This window comes from Stenella coeruleoalba (genome assembly GCF_951394435.1).
Source record: "Stenella coeruleoalba genome assembly, chromosome: 15".
Classification (NCBI taxonomy): domain Eukaryota; kingdom Metazoa; phylum Chordata; class Mammalia; order Artiodactyla; family Delphinidae; genus Stenella; species Stenella coeruleoalba.
The window spans coordinates 22,362,580-22,382,892 of record NC_137161.1 but is presented as its reverse complement, the minus strand read 5'-3'; the positions used below and the strand labels follow the sequence as shown (position 1 = coordinate 22,382,892).

Sequence of the window (20,313 nt, the reverse complement as noted above, 5' to 3'; positions counted from 1 at the left end):
TTGTACAATAGAGGGAATATAGCCAATTTTTTTTTTTTTTTTTGCGGTACGCGGGCCTCTCACTGCTGTGGCCTCTCCCATTGCAGAGCACAGGCTCTGGACGCGCAGGCTCAGCGGCCATGGCTCACGGGCCCAGCCGCTCCGCTATAGCCAATATTTTATAATAACTATAAATGGAGTATAACCTTTAAAAATTGTGAATCACTATTCTGTACACCTGTAACTTATATAATGTTGTAATCAAGTATACTTCAATTTAAAAAATAAAATAAAATTTAAAAATTAAAAAAAAAAAGATTGATAGTTGTTACCTCTAGGAGTGGATGAGATTGGGAGAGGACAGATGAAGAGGGCCTTTAATAATTGCTCCCAAAACATCTATCATGAATTGTTTGAATCTTATTAAATAAAACTGTATCCATGTATTATTTCTTTCATAAAGTAGAAAATTGAAAAAAAAAAAGGGTTGGGGGGGGAATTCCTGGTTCTAGAAAGTGGTTAAGAGAGGAGAAGCCAGCCACAAAAGACAGAGAGGGAGTGGCCGAGGAGGGCGGAGGGAAATGAAGACAGCGTGTTGTCTGGGAGAATCGCTCTGTCAAGCGGCAGAGGAGCTGAAGGAAGATGAGAGCAGTGTCCCCTTTCTAGGGCGACACGGAAGCTGCTGGGGACCTTGCAAGAGCAGGCGTGGTAGGGACAGATGCCAAAGGCAGGGGGTTGAAGAGCGAAGAAGAGGTAGAGGTGGAGTGTAGGGAGAAGAGGATAGAGCAGTCGTGGCGGGGACGGTTGTGTCGAGAGGGGCAGGCGAGAGATGGGTGAGGCCGAGAGAAGCCGGGCAGGAGAAGCGGAGCGCGACAGAGCCAGGGAGGCCCAGGGGACTGGCTTTCGAAAGCAGCAGGGGCCCTTCCTCCGTTGTCCTGGAGGGAAGGCGGAAGAGATGGGTGAGATGCAGGTGGGTCTGTCGGGAAGGTGAGGGAGTGACTGATGGCTTCTGTTTTCTCGGTGAAGAATAAAGTTGCCGGCTGAGTCAGCAGCCGAAGGAGTGGAGCTTGTGTGAGGAGGGCAAAGACCGTCTGTCACAGCGACCAGAGAAGAAATCAGACCTCTCAGGATGTGTGAAGGGGTATGTCATGCACCCATCCGAGGATCAGAGTGAAGCCAGTCGACTCAGCAAAGCACAGAGCTGAAACTGTGCCGCCTATCCAGTTTTATATCCAGCTTTTTTCACTTTACAGAGTAGCAGAAGCATTTCCCCGTGCATTTATGAACTCTTGGCAAACATCACTTTTAATACTTAGAAATGATCCACAGAGGGGATATTCCATGGGTCGCTTAAACTTTTCCCCTTTTACTGGACATGGAAATTGTTTCCTGGCTCTGACTGTTGCAGTTCTCAGAGAGGCGGCCTGTGGTCTGGTGGAGAAAGGACAAGACAGGCTGCAAGGCAGAGCTGGGACATTCAACACGCTGGTGCCTAGAATCTCATCGTGGAAGCTTTTTAGGGACCAATTACATGGCAACTGGCTTTCCTGCCAGGTCACATTCCTAGACTTGAGGATGAAGAATGGGACAGCAAGGCACACCTCACTGGCCTCCCAAAGTGCCCAAAGGTTCGGGAATTGAGTGTGGAGGAAATAGATTTGGGAGAGGGGCCCTGAGAGAAGGGAAGGCCAGACGTGTGGCCCCCGAGCTGTTGACAGCTCAAACGCATATAGCAACAGCCATGTTTGAGGTCGCAACAGGGCTCCTCACTTGAATGTTTTCCCCATAATACAAGTCCTTTTGGTATCCCACCTTCCCGGAGCGGGCATTGCCCCAGGAGACCTGGTCATGGGGAGAGGATCTGGGGACCCGAGTCTTTTCCACCAAAGCCAGCAGGAGGGGGTCTCTTTCAGGTCTGTGAAGCTGGAGTAAGCCACCCGAGAGAGTGGGCTTACCCACCCAACACGCTGGGGGACCCTTGGTGGACATAATTTTTCAGGAGTTCCTGCCCTGGGTGGAGGCCGCTAGTTCTGGGACTGGCTGAAGCCCCTTCCAAATTTGAGGTTCTGTGTTTCAACAACAGCGTTCACTTAAGTCCCCTTATGAGCCAGGGATAGAGAAGTGCCCCACTGACAGTGTGCCTACTGTATGCCAGACGCTGGGCTTCCTGGACATGACCTCACCCCACGGCACGACAGGCCAGTGAGAAAAGAATCGGCATCCCGTGTGAGAGTGGGAAACCAGCAAGGCTGCCTCTTCTCACCCCCCAGCCCCGGGCCTCCCCTGCAGCACAGGGTGATTGGTGGGGACCCCACGGAAGGACCCTTTCCTGGACACTTGCACCCCTTAAGGAAGCGCCTTATGTGATGGGCTTCAGGCACCACGTGGCACCTAGTAGCTGTGGGTGAGAGGCTCCAGGTTAGAGACAAGGAGCTGAGTAAACCCCACCTCTTTGGGCTGGTGGTGGCAGAACTGGGGGCCTGAGGTGACAAGGTCTTGTTTGTGGGATTTGAGTTTCTGATGGACGACAATGACTGCCAGGCCTTTCCAGCTGGAACCGGAGCAGGCTCGGGGCCAAGGCCTGCCACCCTCTGGGCAGGTATAAGAGCTGGGAGGAGGGCTGGAGCCCGGCTGGGGCAGAGGTGCCAGCTGCCCGCTGGGGGACCAGGGTGCAGAGCTAAAACTGCTTTGTACAGACCACCAGGTGGACAGGGTCAGTTCTGGAAGTGGCCCCTTCTCTGTGGGATCCAGCAGAGGCACTAGGGAAGCCGTCGGGCTGGACAGGCTGGAGGAGGTCACCTGAGGCTGCGACTCGGCAGGGTGAGTACATTCTTCCACGGTTCCTGCCTTTCCCTTCTCCACTGAGCTACTCACCCCTGCAAGTGACTGAGTGACTCTCTGCCCCAGAGGTGCCCGGGTGGAGACTGAATGGCCATTTGCCCGGGACTTGAGCCCTGAATCTCACAAAGGGGCAATGTCGGGGGATAGCCATAGCACTGTCATTTGTCCAGTGCTCAGCAAACACCAGGAACTGTGAACAGGATGATGGAGGCCTGGCTCAGCATCCTAGTTCTTCAGGCATTATCTTCATTTACTCTTACAGCAGCCCCATCGGGTAGATAGGTATTAGTATTTTACAGATAGGGAGACTGAAGCACAAAGATGTTAAGTAACTTGCCCAACGTCACACAGCAAGGAAGTGGCAAAAACCAGGATTTAAACTCCCTGACTCCAGAGTCTGTGCTCCTAATGACTGTGCTATTCTATCATGTGGCTGTGGTTAGTCCCTTCTACTTTCTGAGTGGCAGTTTCCTTATCTGCAGTTTAAGGGTGTAAAACATGATGATCAGAACGATATTGTCCTGAGATTCCGGAAAGATATCTGGACATGGGTCAGCCTTAAGCACTGGGAAGCCCTGTTGGAACATTTATCAATAATGTGTGAATGGGGACTGCCCTGGTGGTCCAGTGGTTGGGACTCCGTGCTTCCAGTACAGAGGGCGCAGTTTCGATCCCTGGTCGGGGAACTAAGATCCCACATGCTGCGTGGTGTGTGGGGAAAAAAAAAAAAAAAGAATATGGGGATGCCCTTTGATCCATTATTCAACTTTTGAAATTTATCATAAAGGATATCATCAGATTTATGAATAAGGAGGTTCATTACAGTTTTGCTTATAATCACAGAAAATTAGAAGCAAACAAAATGTCAGACATTTGAGAAATGATGTACATCCTGTGACGAAATAATAAGCAGCCATTAAAAATCACGTGTTCAAAGGGTACTGCATGTAACTGGAAATTTTTCATTTGTTAAGTTTGAAAAAGCACTTTATAAAACGATACACAGTATGATGTATTTATAAATGTGTGTATATACTTGTATATGAAATAAATATAAAAGACGGGAAAAAATACCCTTGGGGTTGAGAGTTTATCTCTGAGAGGTGGAATTATGAATATTTTTGTATTTTTCTTTATTCTTTTCTAAATTCCTCAAATTTTCTACAGTAAACATGTATTGCTTTTTTAATTAGAAAAATGACTTTTTTTGTTTTCAATATCTGTTCTTTTGGTCTAGCTTGGCCCCTTTCAAGCTTTGAGAGGCAACTGAATTGCAGGCTGTCAGTCTTGTGAGGGCCTCTGAAATAATCTGGTCTCAGAGAAACCAGAGGGGAAACAGTGTAATATGTTACACGTGGGGAAACATGTAACAGTGCTACATGTTACATGTGGGGAAACCCAGTTACATGTGGGGAAACCCAGGGGTGCAAGGGACTTATGCAAGGTCATACAGGGAACCAGAGGCCCCAGACCCCCAGTCTGGGGGCTCAGGCATCTGCCCAAAGGCTACAGTCCATGGGCCAGGCTGCCAGAAGGACAAGGAGGTAGAAGGGAATCACAGCTAGCATCTACGGCTAACGTGTTAATTGCTAACTACAAGTGCGGCCTTGAATGCCCAGCGTAGCTGACCTCACAGACCCACCCAGTGACATACTGGCCCGGGAATGACAGGTGAATGACAGATGAGAGGGAGCAAAGGGTAGGCGGATGGGCGTGGAGCCAGCCGGGTGTGCCCCAGGTTTCTCCCTCTCATCTTTAGGCCTCACCAAGGGTGCTGCCTCCCTCAGGAAGGCTGAGGGCTTGCTTACTGCCCTCAGCTGGGCTCGGACAGAAGCATGAAAGGTCTCCGCTGGCGTTACACTCGGCTGGTAAGGGGCCAGCTTGGGCTGGGGGTTGGTCAGGAAAGGCGGGGAAGAGGGGGTCTGGGCCAGGATTGGATACAGGCTGGTGTCCCCCTTCCAAGCCCCTCCTCAGCTGGCCCAGGGTTCAGAGCAAGGGCTCAGGAACCTGGGGCATTAGTGCCCAGCCCCATGGTCCCAAGACCCTCAGGAAGCACAGACCACTGTCTTCATCCCTTCCTCCCCGGAGTGGGTGCCAGATGGAGCTCTATCCAGAAGCCCGCACAGCTAGGACGCCCTCCCTAGGCCTGAACCTGGGGAATAGGAAAGCAGTTTCCTGTCCTTCTCTCCTTCTCAAGGAAGTCTGTCTTTTTTTTTTTTCCTTTAATGGAGTACCCGCTGCTGTTTTTTAAAATTAATTCATTAATTAATTAATTTTTGGCTACGTTGGGTTTTTGTTGCTACGTGTGGGCTTTCTCTAGTTGCGGTGAGCAGGGGCTACTCTTCATTGCGGTGCGCAGGCTTCTCACTGCGGTGGCTTCGCGGGCTTCTCACTGCGGTGGCTTCTGTTGCGGAGCGCGGGCTCTAGGCACGCGGGCTCAGTAGTTGTGGTGCGTGGGCTTCAGTAGTTGTGGCTCGTGGGCTCTAGATCACAGGCTCAGTAGTTGCAGCACACGGGCTTAGTTGCTCCGCGGCATGTGGGATCTTCCTGGACCAGGGCTTGAACCCATGTCCCCTGCATTGGCAGGTGGATTCTTAACCACTGCGCCAGCAGGGAAGTCCTTGAGGAAGTCTCTCCTGATGAAAAGCCCCGAAGTCATTGTGTGCAGGCGTGCATACACACACACACACACACACACACACACACACACACACACACACACACACTCTGGTACTCAATGGAGTGAATGAATGAATGAAGACACCACCATACATGCCCACTGACACACACATATATTTACACAATCCCAACTCACACTCACAAACACATTGACAGGTAACACACAAAGTTGCACTCAATACCTTCTCACACTGATTTGCCTACACAACTCTATTTTAAGCCAACACATCACACACAGACAAATGTGCATTTTATATGAATCTGCTAACCTGCACACTGTCTCACCTATGACTACATGCGTTGTTTCACTGGCTGAAAGGGCCTTCTTTCTTCCTTTGTAAAATGGGCGTAGCAAGAAGCACATTCTCGGGAGTTCCCTGGCACTCCAGTGGCTGGGACTCGGCGCTGTCACTGCTGCGGCCCGGGTTCAATCCCTGGTCAGGGAACTGAGATCCCACAAGCCACAGAGTACGTGGCCAAAAGGGAAAAAAAAGCAGCACATTCTTCTTAGAATTCTTGGGAAAATTCAGAGAGACCACGCACAGCAAGCATTTCACACAGGCCTAGTCAAGTGTGTGCTGTATACGTCAGCCACTACTGTTGTTGTTATTATTATTATCGTTATTTCACGTACAAAGGCACAGCTGCGGCTCCCAGAGCTGGGCTGTCATCTGCCCTTCTCTCCTGCCCACAGGCTTAGAACGCAATCCCTGGCATCCACTCCGGATCCAGAGAAACCAGGCATACAAGCTGCAGGGCCTACGGCCACATCGGATGGGCATGGCTGGCAGGGGCCAGGGAGGGAGCTGGCTGGAGGCGGGGGCAGGGCCTGGTCTGTCGCTGACACTTGCTTCCTCTGGCTGCGCTCGTGGCTGCAGGGGCCTGGGCCGGGGTGATGAGGTGGCCGAGGACATGTGGAGGCTGGTGTCTCCTTGTCCCTCCACTCACCAGGCCTCTTTGTGTCTTCACAGCCCAGCCAGGTGGAGGACGCTCTGTCTGGGGAGGAGGGTGAGGAAAAGGAGGAGGAGACAGCCCCAGCCCCAGCTCGTGCTCCGGAAGATCCAGTGGAGCCCCAGCTGGCAGAAGCCAGCCAGGTTCTGGGAGCCTCGGAGATGAGGCAGGTTCGGGCACAGTCCATGGTACAAAGATTTCAGCCCTGAGCCTGAGGGTCCCACCCTCCTGCCCCACCCAAGCTAGGCCCAAGGACACCCAGGGTCACTCCTGCTCTGTCCTCTGCTCACTGTGTCACCTTGGGCAAATCACTTCTCCTCTCTGGGCTTTTCTTCCTTTCTTGTAAAATGATCCAGTAATCCTAGCACCGCCTTCTTCCCTGGGCCAGGAGGTTAAGGATATAGTGAACTAATCTAGTCCTTGGGAACTGACGCCAAAGCTGGGGTGGGGGTGGGAGGATGAGAGGCGGGAATTAGGAGGAAGGGTTCAGCGTCTCATCTATTCTCTGGCTGCTGGGGGCCAAGGTGACCCCTCTGACCTGGGTTCAAATCCTGGCTCTGCCACTTACTCCCCATGTGGGCTTCAGGCAGGTTGCTTCACCTCCCTGAGCCTCAGCTTCCTCATCTATATAATGGGAACACTAATCCCTCTCTCTGAGGGTTCCTGCTAATTGGCGTGAAAGTCCCCTGGAAACAGTAAAGTACCCTGTAACCTGCAAAGCACCGTGCTTGGGTGAGCGGTGGCTGTTCAACCTCAGTCCTCCTGGGACCCGAAGGATATGGGGCGAGGAGGGTGGGAGGACCGGGAACCCTCACTCACCTCCAGTCCTGTCCCTTAGATCAGCCTCCACCTCCCCCCGAGAGTCGCTGGACACTCCTGGAGTCTGGCCTTTCGCACGTCGAGGGACGGCTTCAGTCTGCGGAGCCTGTACAGGCAGATGGAGGGCCACAGCGGGCCGGTGCTGCTGGTGCTGAGGGACCAGGATGGCCAGGTGAGCCGTGCGGGGAGTGTTAGTGGAAGGGATGCATGTCGATGGGGCCCCGAGGGCCTCTCCATCCCCCAGCTCTGCCCCAGGCTCCCCAGGAGCCTCTCTAGGATGGGCCTATGTTACCAAGCCTGAAGGGTGGTGCTGCCAGTGGACCTCCAGCTCCCTTCCAGCGGCAAACTGCAAATTCTTCTTTCCAGATGTTTGGGGCCTTCTCCTCCTCGGCTATTCGACTCAGCAAAGGCTTCTACGGTACTGGCGAGACGTTCCTCTTCTCCTTCTCTCCACAGCTGAAGGTGATGTTCTTAACCTTCCAGGCGGGGAGTGGGATCTATGGCAGGACAAAGAACCCGGGGTCCCAGTGGCCCCCAGCTCCATCCCCCGTGCTGGGTGCCTGGTGTCCTTCCATCTTTCCACAGAGGGAGTACAGCAGGGCAGTGGCAGGCAGAGCATCCCCCTTCATTTAAAAAGTGCTCAGTTCCTGGCAACCACTGACTGGCTTGAGAGGAGGTGTGTCGCTCAGCAGATACAGGCTGGAAAGACAAAACTGGTCCAAGTGCAGGTAGCCCTGTGGGTGTGGGGGTAGGAAGATGAAGACAGACATGCCCAGTGGCTTATATTTTCTTAGGCAGTGGCGGGTAAGGGCATCAGCTAAGGGTGAAGATGGAGAGGAGGGTGTGAAGGTTGAGGGGAGAGGAGGTATGGCAGGAATAGAAAGGGAAGCTGCTGGAGAAAACTGGAGAAACAGAAGGGCAGCTAGGCAGGGCTGACTGGAGGTCCGAGACTGCGAATGCAAAGGCCACTTACTTCGGTGTGTGCTCTTCTCTAGCAAAATTCAGCTCCTCAGGTTCAAGCATGGAGAGCGCGATGGGAGGGTTCAACCACGACTGGGGTTTTGCCAAGCTGCTTTACTAGAGGTAGACAGGGAAAAGGGAGTTGAATGGAGTGGAAACACAAAATAGATGAAGCACTAGTTGCAGGTGCATTGGTTTGCCATTAGAAACCCCTGTCCCATGCACAGAGCAAGACACCTACAGATACATGCAACAACATAGGCATCTGGTTGCATGACAAGGAGGTCACAAGCTTGGACTGACTGCCTTGCCGAAGGCAAAACACACCATATCTGCTGTGTTGCCTCCATCGCCAGCCTGGAAATCTTATCAGAGAAGAGGAGAGGGGACAGTTGTTTACAATAAACCCATGCTGGGTATTAGTCCCCACCGCTGGCCTTCCAGGGTTCACCTACTAGAATCCTCAAGTTGTACAAGGTTCCTCCTACTGCTCCGACAGTTCGTGGCAGAATCCTTTGCTGGTTCCTCCTCATCTCCCCAACCTTTTAACATCATGGGGTCCTCAAGCTCTGGTTTTGGTTGTCATCTCTTCTCTGACTATCCTCTTTCCTTCGAGGTCTCGTCCATTCTCACAGCTTTCCATGTCATCCAGGTGCTGATGGCCTCTCCCCCGGACTCCACACTCACATACATCCAACCATTACCCAGTGTCTCCAGTTGGATCTAAATGGCATTTCAAGCCTCACATGTTCAAAGCTGAGCTCCTGACTTTCTCCCAGAAAATCAGTTCCCCCTGCCATCTTCCCTGACAAAGTTAACGGCACCTCTATCTTTTCTGCCGTCGAGACCAAAAATTTTGGAGCCCTTCTTAATGCCTCTTTCACACCCTACATCTGAGCTGTCAACGAATCCTGATGGCTCTTCCTTCTCTTTCTATCGCTATCCAGAATCCACCACTTCTCACCATGTCCTTTGCTGTCACCCTGGTTCAAGCCACCATCATTACTTGCCTGTGTTCCTGCTATAGCCTCCTAATGCTTCCACCTTCAGTCATCACAGTACCTGGAGTGAGCCTTTTAAAAGGTAAGTCAGGGCACATCACTCCTGGGCTCCAAGCTGCCGATGGCTTCCTTTCTCCCTCAGAGAAAAGTCAAAGTCTTCACAATAACCTACAAGTCCCTACGTCTCTTGGCCTCTCTCTGATGTCATTTCTTGCTACTTTCCCTCTCCTGCACTCCGCTGTAGCCACACAAACCTATCGGTTTGTTCTTTTTTTTTTTTTTTTTTTTTTTGCGGTACGCGGGCCTCTCACTGTTGTGGCCTCTCCCACTGCGGAGCACAGGCTCTGGACGCGCAGGCTCAGTGGCCATGGCTCACAGACCCAGTCGCTCCACGGCATGTGGGATCTTCCCGGACCGGGGCACAAACCTGTGTCCCCTGCATCGGCAGGCAGACTCTCAACCACTGCGCCACCAGGGAAGCCCTGTCGGTTTGTTCTTAAGCAGGCAGGCCTGTTCCTACCTCAGGGCCTTTGCACACACTGCCCTACCTAGTGTGCCCTCCACAGGATCTCCATGTGGGTCGGTTCTCACTCCCTTCAGGATGCTGCTCAGATGTCACCCTCTCGGCAAGGCCCTCCCTGGCCGCCTGCTTTAAATTTGTAACACTCCAGCCCCTAGAAATTCTTATTGCCCTTCTCTACTTCTTTCCCCTTAGCTTTTGTCGCCACCTAATATACCATTTATTTTACTGATTTACCCGCCTCCTGCCGCTAGAGTGGGAATTCCAGGAGGCAGGAGTTTTTGTCTGTTATGTTTGCTGTTCTCTCCAGTGACTAAACAGTGCCTGGTGCTAAGTGCCAAAAAAGTTCTTCAAAGGAGCTTATGATTGTTTTCAGGGGATCACTATAGTCTTCCCAGGATACTGTTATGGAATCTCATCCTTTCAAAAATTGGTTAATTTTTGCCCGTCTTTGGTCTTCTGGCACTTCTTGTGTTCTGCATGAATTCCCAGCCGTTCCTTTACTGCTCTTCCAAGAAGCACCATGAACGTGGCCTTAACTTTTTCTGTAGCAATGTTTATCTTCCTCCTTCAAGTCTGAAGGTCATGTTCCTTGAGGAAAGTGGAGGAGGAGCTGAATGGTTCTGTCTTCTCGTGGCCACTTGTTAATATTATCTCACCTGTTCTGAGCCCAGGGCTTATCTTTCATTAGTCCATTTTCTTGCTTAACACCCTTTGGTTGCTCAGAGCATTTTTGGCAGCTAATTACAGGCAATAATATGCTATACTTTTGCAGCCTTTTAAAAATCTTTTTATTAGCTAAATTGACCCTTGAATAATTTGTTTATTCAACAAACATCTATACCATGTCTCAGGAATACTGCCGGAATCAAGGCAGCCATCACAGAGCTTACCTGTTAGCTGGGCAGGCAGTGGCATATTGCCACATGAACAGGGCCTGGGAGGAAGGGCTACTTTCAGTTCCTCTGGGATGACATTTGGGCTGAAAGATGAGAAGTGGGCCATTTGAGGATCTGGGGGAAGAGCATCCTGGGCAGAGGGGTCAGCAAGCATGAAGATCCTAGAGCAGCAATAGCCTCAAGTGTCCCAGGGACAGAAGGGCCAGGGTAGATGAAGTGCAGTTGTTAAGGGGGAAAAGAGGTCGGAGAGAAATCGGGGGCACAGCAGGCTGGGCTTTCGGCTGTTGTCAGCGGTTGGATTTTATTTCCAGGGCCATTGGAGGGCTTTAGCAGAGGAGGGCTAATATCCGATTGGATTTTGAATAGGTCACTGACCGCAGTGCGGACATGGGCTCTGGGCAGGAGACAGTGGAAGCTGAGACCCATTAGGAGGCTGTGATCCAGGGAGGAGTGACTGGCGGGGACGGATGGGACAGAAATGGTGGTAGTCAGGGTGTCTCTTTGGGGTGGGGCCCACAACACTTGCTGAGGAACTGGGTGTGAGGCAGCACTGGGGAGTGTGCAGGCTTGGTGTTGCCTCCAGCGAGGGGAGGAAACAGTTAGTAAGGGTAGAATCAGGGCCCCGCCCCTGACCTGGACCTTCCGCCTCCTCTCTCCAGCTTTGGACGCAGGAAGCCTCAGAGGGTTCGGGTCTATTCCTAGAACAGAAGGGCTTTGGGGCTGTGGGAATTCAGACTGGAGGGCAAGAGGAGATGAACTCCAGGGAGACTGGAGACCAGAGTAGTTCCTGCGCCTTCGTTGGGGCCTGGAGGTTCTGTTTCCTCCACAACACTGCCGCCCAGTGGTGTAGAGTCAAAGTGCAAGGGCAGGACTCACCCAGTAACCGCAGGTTTCTCCTATCATCACAGGTCTTCAAGTGGACAGGAAACAACTCTTTCTTCGTGAAAGGAGACTTGGATTCACTGATGATGGGCTGTGGCAGGTGCGTGTCTCAGTCCTCCCCGAGTCTCGAGTGTCGGGGTGGTCTGTGCTCGGATCCCTTCTCCCGTCCGGAAATGCTGAGCTAGGCTGCCCCCAGACAAGATGGGGAGGCTGCTGGTTAACCTTCAAGCCTCTCCCTTCAGCAGCTCCTGCTCAGTCCACTAGCCAATCCCCTAAACCCTGCTCTAAGTCAATATTGAGAGGAGAGGGTGGCGTGAACTCTCCCCCGAAGTGTTACGTTGGTGACAGCTTAGGCTGTCACTTTGGAAACAGCATTCCCTATGGTTGGATGAGGCTAGATTCAAGGGATGGGCAAGCCTCAGATTTACCTGTCAGCTCCATGACTGTAGGAACATAACTCACTGGAGGAAGGCAGGCATCTGCCTGGAACCCGGCATGCGTGCGTGCGTGCGTGCGTGTGTACGCGTGCGCGCGCGCCTCTTGGGGGTGGGAGATGGAGTGCGTTAGGAAGACAAGGTTAGTCTCGCCTCTGGTATGACCTGCAAGTTCAGGCAGAATAACTCTTATCCTGAGGATACAGATGAAAGCATTGCTTGCTTAGTACCAGGCAAGTTCTTTGCTCTCCCAACTGCCTGAAAAGCCTCCACTGAGAGGCAGATTGACACAGAATGCACCAGCCATGGCTGATTTGCAGTAAGCCGCTTCCCAGCTCCAGCCTAGGTTTGCTGTCAAACGAGGGGATTAGAATGGATGCCCTCTGACGTGTTTTGGGCTCAGACTCCGCGCTTGCGCGAGTCCCTCCTTTGGTTAAGCATTGCCACCTTTAACGTTCTGAATGTTCTAAAACTGGATTGTGGTGATGGTTGCACCACTGCATATATTTATCAAAATCATTGAACTGTAAAAAAAAAACAAAAAACGCTCCAAACCCTGTGGGGAACAACATGCGAGCCCCTAACAATCAGGATAAATTGGTTTAAGGGGAGCTGAGACAAAGGTGAAGTGAGGCTGCGGTCGCGGTGTAGCCAAGCACCGCTGGTGCAGGTCCGAAAGGTGTCAGCACCCAGGAGGGAGCGATGCCAAGACTCTCCTCTCTCTTTAGTGGACACTTTGGGCTGTGGTTGGATGGAGACTTGTATCACGGGGGGAGCCACCCCTGTGCAACCTTCAACAACGAGGTGCTGGCCGGGCAGGAGCAGTTCTGCATCAAGGAGCTAGAGGCCTGGGTCCTGAGCTGATGCCCCGGTGGGCAGCTTCCTGGGGCAACAGGGGCTTGGATCTGCCCCCGGATGCTGACGAGGCCTCCGTCACCCTGGGCAGTCCATTCTGTCCGAAACACAGATGGCGAAGTGTCCCAGTGTGGACTGTGGCTCTGAGCCAGCCTCCCGTCGCCAGAGGACCAAGACAGGCATGAGCACAGCCCATGTTCTCCTGGAGAGGGGACTTTGAAGGAGTGAAAGCACTTATACCTCACCCGAGCAGCACAAAGTCCCTCAGGAAAATGATCTTTTTAGAGAGTATACAGTTAATACATGTTTATTGTAGAAAAACCAGAAGATATAAAAGAATTAAAGTTGCCTAAAATTCAACCACCCCCCAAAACACTAACATTTCATGTATATCCTTCCAGACAATTTTCCAAGGATATATATATATATATATATATATATATATATATATATATATATATATCTTACAAAATGGGATTCTACTCTATATGTGTTGGACATTATTCTAACTTAAAGAATATTGTCAAGCCACAGACACCAGGACTCAACCAGTGAAATTAATAAAGACTCCAGTAGCATCCTTCTTTTCCCAGAACATTGAGGGCTTTCTGTCTGCCACCAGTGTGCCACCGGGTGCTTGCAAATCTCTTATTTAATTCCACGAGGAAAATATGAAAGCAGCAAATGAACAATATGCATATTTGGGTAAAGAATTTGAAATTCTGTAGATGGGAACCTCAGGGAGGTTAAAAAGGAGGAAGGATATGTTTTCTGGCAAAACAGGAGCTCAGAAAAACTAAAAAAAAAGAAAGCCATATCCCTCCCCATGCTAGTGCCTGTCTCCTTCCAGAAGATTCTTTATCAGGCCATTACTTGCCATTACTGAATGAGGAAAACCAAGTAACATAGGCCCTGTTAATATTATCCCCTCTCGAAGACCCAACACAGTGCTGAGGTATAAAGAAACATCTGGGCGCATTCCTAGACCAAACACAGTTCTTTTGCACAAAAGGGTCAAAACTGGGCACACAAGTGTGAGAGAAAGTCGTCAAGGAAGACACGGTTGGTTTCAAGATAGAGATACATTCATGACGTTTTATTGCAGCTGTTTCCCTCACCCAGATGAAATAACCAGTCACTTGAACTTGCAGTTCTATTTACATTCTCAATGTGACAATGCGCAGTAACTCTAGAGGCCAAGCAGTTAAAGTCTCCGTTTTTATACGAATAGTGAAGATGTTTCTTAAGAAAAATTTAACCTTGTCAGTGGCACATGGTTCCCATAATTAAAACAGTTGCAAAGAGCATAAAGTGCAGCTGCCTGGTATGTAACAAAAGATGCAAACAAAACAGATTCAAGTTGTTTCTCAGAGAGTACAACGATACAACACTGAGACCACAAAATTGCAGAGTAAAACAATGATTTAAAGGGAGGAGGTGCAAAAATAAAACAATCTTGGCAGAGAAACATTACATTCTTGACCTTGGGTCCGGGCACATGGAGTCTGGGACGGATGCTTCTCCCTGCTGAACATTTCAGAGGCACCTTGGTTAAAACGGACATGACCCAGTACCACGGACCACTTTCCTTGTGCTTCTATGAGCCCATGTGTGACCACATCCCCACCACACAGCACCGTGGTGGGAGAGAAGGGTTCTAACTACTCTATGAATTAGGGTCAACTCTTTATCTACTGAGGGATGGGGGAGGGGTGATAGTGCACAACGGCAGACATTCCAAATACCTGTCACCCTAGTGTCTACAGCAGAGAGCCTGGTTACACAGTGGAAGGTGCAGCACTCCTAAGGCCCTGGGGATAATCCGCTGGCCTTTGGTCTGAGTTCCTCCCCACTCCCTCTTGCTCTTGCCCAGGGCCAGGGCTGGCTCCCCAGGCCCAGGCTGCCAGGGAGTGTCAGGCTTTTGTAAGGGAGCGTCAAAGCACAAGATGTTAGGGGCTCATGACTACACTCCCCACTGCCCTGCCTCTGGCAGCCACCAGCTTTGGCTCTAACTCCAGACTTTGCTCTTGGTGAATTTCTGTAGCACTGGGGATGTGCGTATGGGAGGAGAGCCCTCAGTTCAGGAGCGCTGCTCAACCACTGTGTAGAGACACAGAGTGGAACCTGGAGCTCACTGGGCAATCACTTCATCTCTGCACGGGCAGCTACCAGCAAAAATGAAGTCCCAGCTCTGAGGAGCCCTGAGGATGGACGGTTCCTGTCATGACCTCTGATCAGCACCCAAGCAAGAGGCAGAGAGCAGGTGGGAGGGAAGCTGCCTTCTCCAGGCTGGGCAATGGCAGAACCCTCAGGGCTCGGGCAGTGAGCACCCAGGAAAGAAACCAACACGGGCTAGAGCCACAGCTGACCCAGAGAACAGCTTGGTTTGGGGGATCCCTCTGCCACTGGGGCTAGGGGTTTCCTATAAGGTAGTTTTATGCCCCACTTCAGAGGAGGCCAGAGCCCTCAGATCTTTTCAGCAAATCAGTCAGGCCTGTCATCAAAACGCTGGAGCCCCTCCTGGCCCTCATCTACTGTTGATCCCACAGGGCAGCTGACAGGGGGCGAAAAGGGTGAGGGTAGGTGCCTTTCACTAATATTACAGTCACTCAAGGAGAGCTCTCTTCAAATCTGGGGTGATGGGCGCCTCCTCAGGGGCGCAGGATTTTACGTTTTGCTTTTAACTGTGGCTGTTCGTGACAATCCCAAATGCAAATTCCAGTGTGCACCTTTGTCTAATTTCCAAATTTTTTAAAAAACAATCATATGTCCTAAGAGTTCAAAGTACATAAAACAGCGGTTATTCTAAGAAAACTGGCTGCTAAAGAAGAAAGGCTTTGATTAATATTAAAAATAGGCAAGGCAGTGCTTTCCATAACTCATGTAATAAAGTTTGCCTAATACCTGTTCCTCTAAATAGAAATGACTTAGCATGTGCGTACATTCAAAATATAAAATAAAAAGCACTAGTTGTCAATACATTTGTAGAACTCTGTAATCAAATTCCCTAAGTTAATTCTGTTGGGGGGAGGACGGAGAGGCTTTTTGTAAACAACTGATTGCAGACATTCACACTGAACCATCTCGAAAAAGCTGGGCTCTGCATTTGGATGCTTCTCGGGTGTGAGCTGGACTCTGGGCTGAATCTGTGTAATTCCACTCCGATTTTCGAGGTGTTATAAGTGGAGCTACGATATCACCATCCTGTCAAAGAGAGAGAAACTAGAAATAGAGAAAAGCCAGTTTTCATGGTTTTTGCGAAGGCCTCAGGTACACGTATCTTTGTCCTCCAGACAGATTGCTTCTGAACAGACTTACTCTTGGGAAACCCCAGACTGTATATATGCTCAGTGTGTGGGCTGAATTAGAAACACCACGGTCCTAGCAAGGGAAGAGCCCTCAGAGCAAAAGCCACCAGACCTAATCTTTTCACATGGCTAGGTTTTACGGCCCTCTCCCTTCACACACTTCCATGGAACACACTCTGTCCTGGTTTTCCAGGAGAAAGAGGGTCTGCACTGGACCCCTGCTCCTCTCTTTCCTAGTCTCCCCTGTAATAAACGTCCCAGGCCTGTAAGACGGCAAAGGGGGTAAGGACAGCATGCGCCTGCAGAACTTGAGCTTTGCTCCACAATCAAGGCTATAACTTTGGCCCCATCAGCACTGAGTCCACCCAAAACAAGGGATGGTGTCAAAGTGAAGTGACTTGAAAACAAAGAGTGTGAGAAGCTAGGCCCTCTAACACCTGACTCTATCCTGAATCGTTCTTGAACTTGTGGATGGATTCTCGAGGTTATGTGAGGGTACAGATCTGTGAGAGCCTTTATTGCACTAGCAAGAGAACGCTTGTGATAGAATATCGTGGCCTTCATTTGCCTACTTGCTCTCAGATTCACACTTCGCCTCCCTCTGCTGTGCTGTGTAACAGGAGCTGCTCTTGTGAACTACGTTTCCCAGCTCCCGTGTCTACTGGCCTCCAGTCAGGTTTGGCCGATGGGAGGCACTGGTGGGAGGCTGGAAGAGAGGGGGGCAGAGAAGCCAGGGTGTCTCTCCCCTAACCCCTCTGGCTGGGTACAGTGGCTGTGATTCTGCTGTGGTTCTAGCTTCTGCAGGTGGCCCAGCACCTGGACTCCCACCTCCTACCCTAGAGGTGGCAGCAGCTCCCTCCTGTTGTCTCACTGTCCTGTTGGCCCATTTAGCTCTTCTAAAGCTTTCGGATCTCCTGCCCCGTATCACATTTCTTCTGCTGACCTACGCTGGATCCGACTTGATAGAGCTATTATTAAAAGCAGCCACACTATTGCCATGACACTCATATTCGGAAGACCCGTACCTCAAGTCAACATGATTTGTTTTCAAACTCGTCTCTATTTCTACCAAACATCCTTATCTCTACCCGTTCTAATTTCAACTCTAGTGAACTTTATGAACACCGACCTGACTATGTCCCTTTCCTGCTTACACACCCCAGGGGCTCCCACTGCTCTGGTGCTCTTGGCTTACAGCACTGTGCACAGTGCCCCGCCCCATCCCTAAATGCACCCTGTTCTCTCTCACCTTCCGGCCTCCCCCCCACCCACCTTTACCCAGCTGACTCCTCACCCATTCTTCAGGTCTCAGCTTCCAAGTCCCTCTTTAAATAAGCCTTCCCCAACCAACCAGACTTAAACCCGGCTCCTTTTTGCTCCTCTAAGACTGTCCACACTGCCCCTAACCCCAAAGCACTTACCACACCATTGTGACTGTTATTTACTCATGTGTCTGTTATCCCCAAATAGAGCGAAACCTGTGGGAACTGTCTCAGGTACTGTTCCATCCCTGGCCCCTAACATAGGGCCTGGTGAAAACACTCATTCCCTGACTGAATGTATCTGGATTTAAGTCACTATCACCACATGGCTGAACTTGAATAGCCTCTTGTCTCTCTGCTTCCAGTCTCTCCACGTTCCAATCCATCTGCTGCTAGAGTTTTCCTTCTTCATCAGGGGTTTAGTCTCCTTAGAAGCTACAGTACATAAGACAGACATACTTCCTTATTTCCACTGGTCTCACTCTAGCTGGAGACAAAACCCAGAAGTAAATATTACAGCAGCATGGTAAGTCTTGAATACTCTGCCCACCGTACATAACAGTAAATCTTTCTTAGCTGATTACCCACGCTTCTCCACAATCCAGCCGACTCTTCCGTTTCCATCACCTCAACAATAAGACTTTGAGGCCCCCAAACACACTCAACTTGTTCCAGTTGCATTTTTGTGTAGCTCCCATTTCTCTCTGCTACTCATCCAAACACAATCCAGCCTTCTGGATGTAGGAGAATCCTCCCTCCTGCCTAAGACTTTTCTTTCTTCCTTTTTTTTTTTAACATCTTTCTTGGAGTATAATTGCTTTACAATGGCGTTAGTTTCTGCTTTATAACAAAGTGAATCAGCTATACATATACATATATCCCCATATCTCCTCACTCTTGCGTCTCCCTCCCACCCCTATCCCATCCCTCTAGGCGGTCACAAAGCACCGAGCTGATCTCCCTGTGCTATGCAGCTGCTTCCCACTAGCTGTCTATTTTACATTTGGTAGTGTATATATGTCCATGCCACTCTCTCACTTCATCCCAGCTTACCCTTCCCCCTCCCCGTGTCCTCAAGTCCATTCTCTACATCTGTGTCTTCATTCCCGTCCTGCCCCTAGGTTCTTCAGAACCATTTTTTTTTTTTAAGATTCCATATATATATGTTAGCATACGGTATTTGTTTTTCTCTTTCTGACTTACTTCACTCTGTATGAAAGACTCTAGGTCCATCCACCTCACTACAAATAACTCAATTTCGTTTCTTTTTATGGCTGAGTAATATTGCATTGTATATATGTGCCACATCTTCTTCATCCATTCATCTGTCGATGGACACTTAGGTTGCTTCCATGTCCTGGCTATTGTAAATAGAGCTGCAGTGCAACATTGTGGTACATGACTCTTTTTGAATTATGGTTTTCTCAGGGTATATGCCGAGTAGTGGGATTGCTGGGTCGTATGGTAGTTCTATTTTTAGTTTTTTAGGAACCTCCATACTGTTCTCCATAGTGGCTGTATCAATTTACAGTCCCACCAACAGTGCAGGAGGGTTCCCGTTTCTCCACACCCTTTCCAGCATTTATTGTTTGTAGCTTTTTTGATGATGGCCATTCTGACTGGTGTGAGGTGATACCTCATTGTAGTTTTGATTTGCATTCCTCTAATGATTAGCGACGTTGAGCATCCTTTCATGTGTTTGTTGGCAATCTGTATATCTTTGGAGAAATGTCTGTTTAGGTCTTCTGCCCATTTTTGGATTGGGTTGTTTTGTTTTCTTTTGATATTGAGCTGCATGAGCTGCTTCCATATTTTGGAATTCAGCACCACCAAACCAGCTATACAACAAATGCTAAAGGAACTTCTCTAAGGCTTTTCTGACAGCTCTCCCAAAGCTCTGAGTCCTAACAGACTCACCTGTGTCCCTCCCTCTGGCATCTGACAAAGAGCCGATGTACTGGGCTACTCTTTCACGTCTCACCTTTGGTTTTTGTTTCCTTCAGCACCCAACACAGGGGGGCGGGGGTGGGAAGCAGCTAAGGTGTTGTGAGAGACAGCACTAGGCCAGGAAGTAGAACTCTGTTTCCCACTTGCCTGCCAATCATATTCATTCAGTCAACAAATATCAACTGGTCACATTCTCTGTGCCAGGCACCCACCATGTGCAGGTCAATAAGGGACAATTTCAACAACATTCTCTATGGGATTGGCAACTAGAGAATTTAAATAGGTTATAGGTTTGGGAATGCTGAGTTTGAAATAAGTTAGAAAACTTATTATCAGTTATATGTGGCCTTAAATAAGTTAAAGCTCAGCTTTGGTAACCTTCTCTTCAAGATGAGGACACAATATCTCACCCCCCCAGGGTCACTGGGAGGACTGGGTGAGACAACTGGTGAGAACACTGTCAAGTACTATTCACATGTTCACCATCTTAAACTTTTATTATTAGGACAATAGTGATAAACAGAGCACCCACTCACAATTGCTGTAGGAAGAAACTGCTGGTGGACACAGGTTCAGGCATTTTAAAAGGAAAGCTTAATGTGGAAAAACCTTTTTCTCCCAAACCAAAACCAAATGACATTTTTTTATTTATTTACTTTAAACTTTTAATTTCATATTGGAGTATAATTGATTAACAATGTTGTGTTAGTTTCAGGTGTACAGCAAAGTGATTCAGTTATATATACACATGTATCTATTCTTTTTCAAATTCTTTTCCCATTTAAGTTATTACCTAATATTGAGCAGAGCTCCCTGTGCCATACAAGGTCCTTGTTGGTTATCCATTTTAAATACAGCAGTGTGTACACGTCAATCCCAAACTCCCCAACTATTCCTCCCCACTACTGTCCCCCCCAGTAACCGTAAGTTCGTTCTCTAAGTCTGTGAGTCTGTTTCTGTTTTGTAAATAAGTTCA

General features: G+C 49.6%; 2 protein-coding genes across 6 annotated transcripts in view; one reads left to right on the top strand and one right to left on the bottom strand.

Moving 5' to 3' along the window:
• Positions 1-4,655: 4,655 nt before the first annotated feature.
• On the top strand, positions 4,656-12,857 carry TLDC2 (TBC/LysM-associated domain containing 2; the record flags this gene model as incomplete). Of its 2 annotated transcripts, XM_079945893.1 has the most annotated exons (6): positions 4,656-4,688; positions 6,471-6,620; positions 7,289-7,441; positions 7,636-7,731; positions 11,558-11,631; positions 12,694-12,857. In XM_079945893.1, the coding sequence occupies 6 exons, from the start codon at positions 4,656-4,658 to the stop codon at positions 12,827-12,829; spliced, it is 642 nt and encodes a 213-aa protein (XP_079802019.1). In that variant the 3' UTR covers positions 12,830-12,857. The 2 variants fall into 2 exon arrangements, with proteins under 2 accessions (XP_079802019.1, XP_079802020.1); XM_079945894.1 differs by lacking the exon at positions 7,636-7,731.
• A 3-nt stretch (positions 12,858-12,860) lies between these two features.
• Positions 12,861-20,313, bottom strand: part of SAMHD1 (SAM and HD domain containing deoxynucleoside triphosphate triphosphohydrolase 1) — a 64,112-nt gene continuing 56,659 nt past the window's right edge. For all 4 annotated transcript variants that reach the window (XM_079945887.1, XM_079945888.1, XM_079945886.1 and 1 more), the window contains one exon: positions 12,861-16,024. In XM_079945887.1, coding sequence (XP_079802013.1) covers positions 15,890-16,024 — 135 coding nt within the window. In that variant the 3' untranslated portion in view covers positions 12,861-15,889. The remainder of the gene's footprint in view (positions 16,025-20,313) is intronic.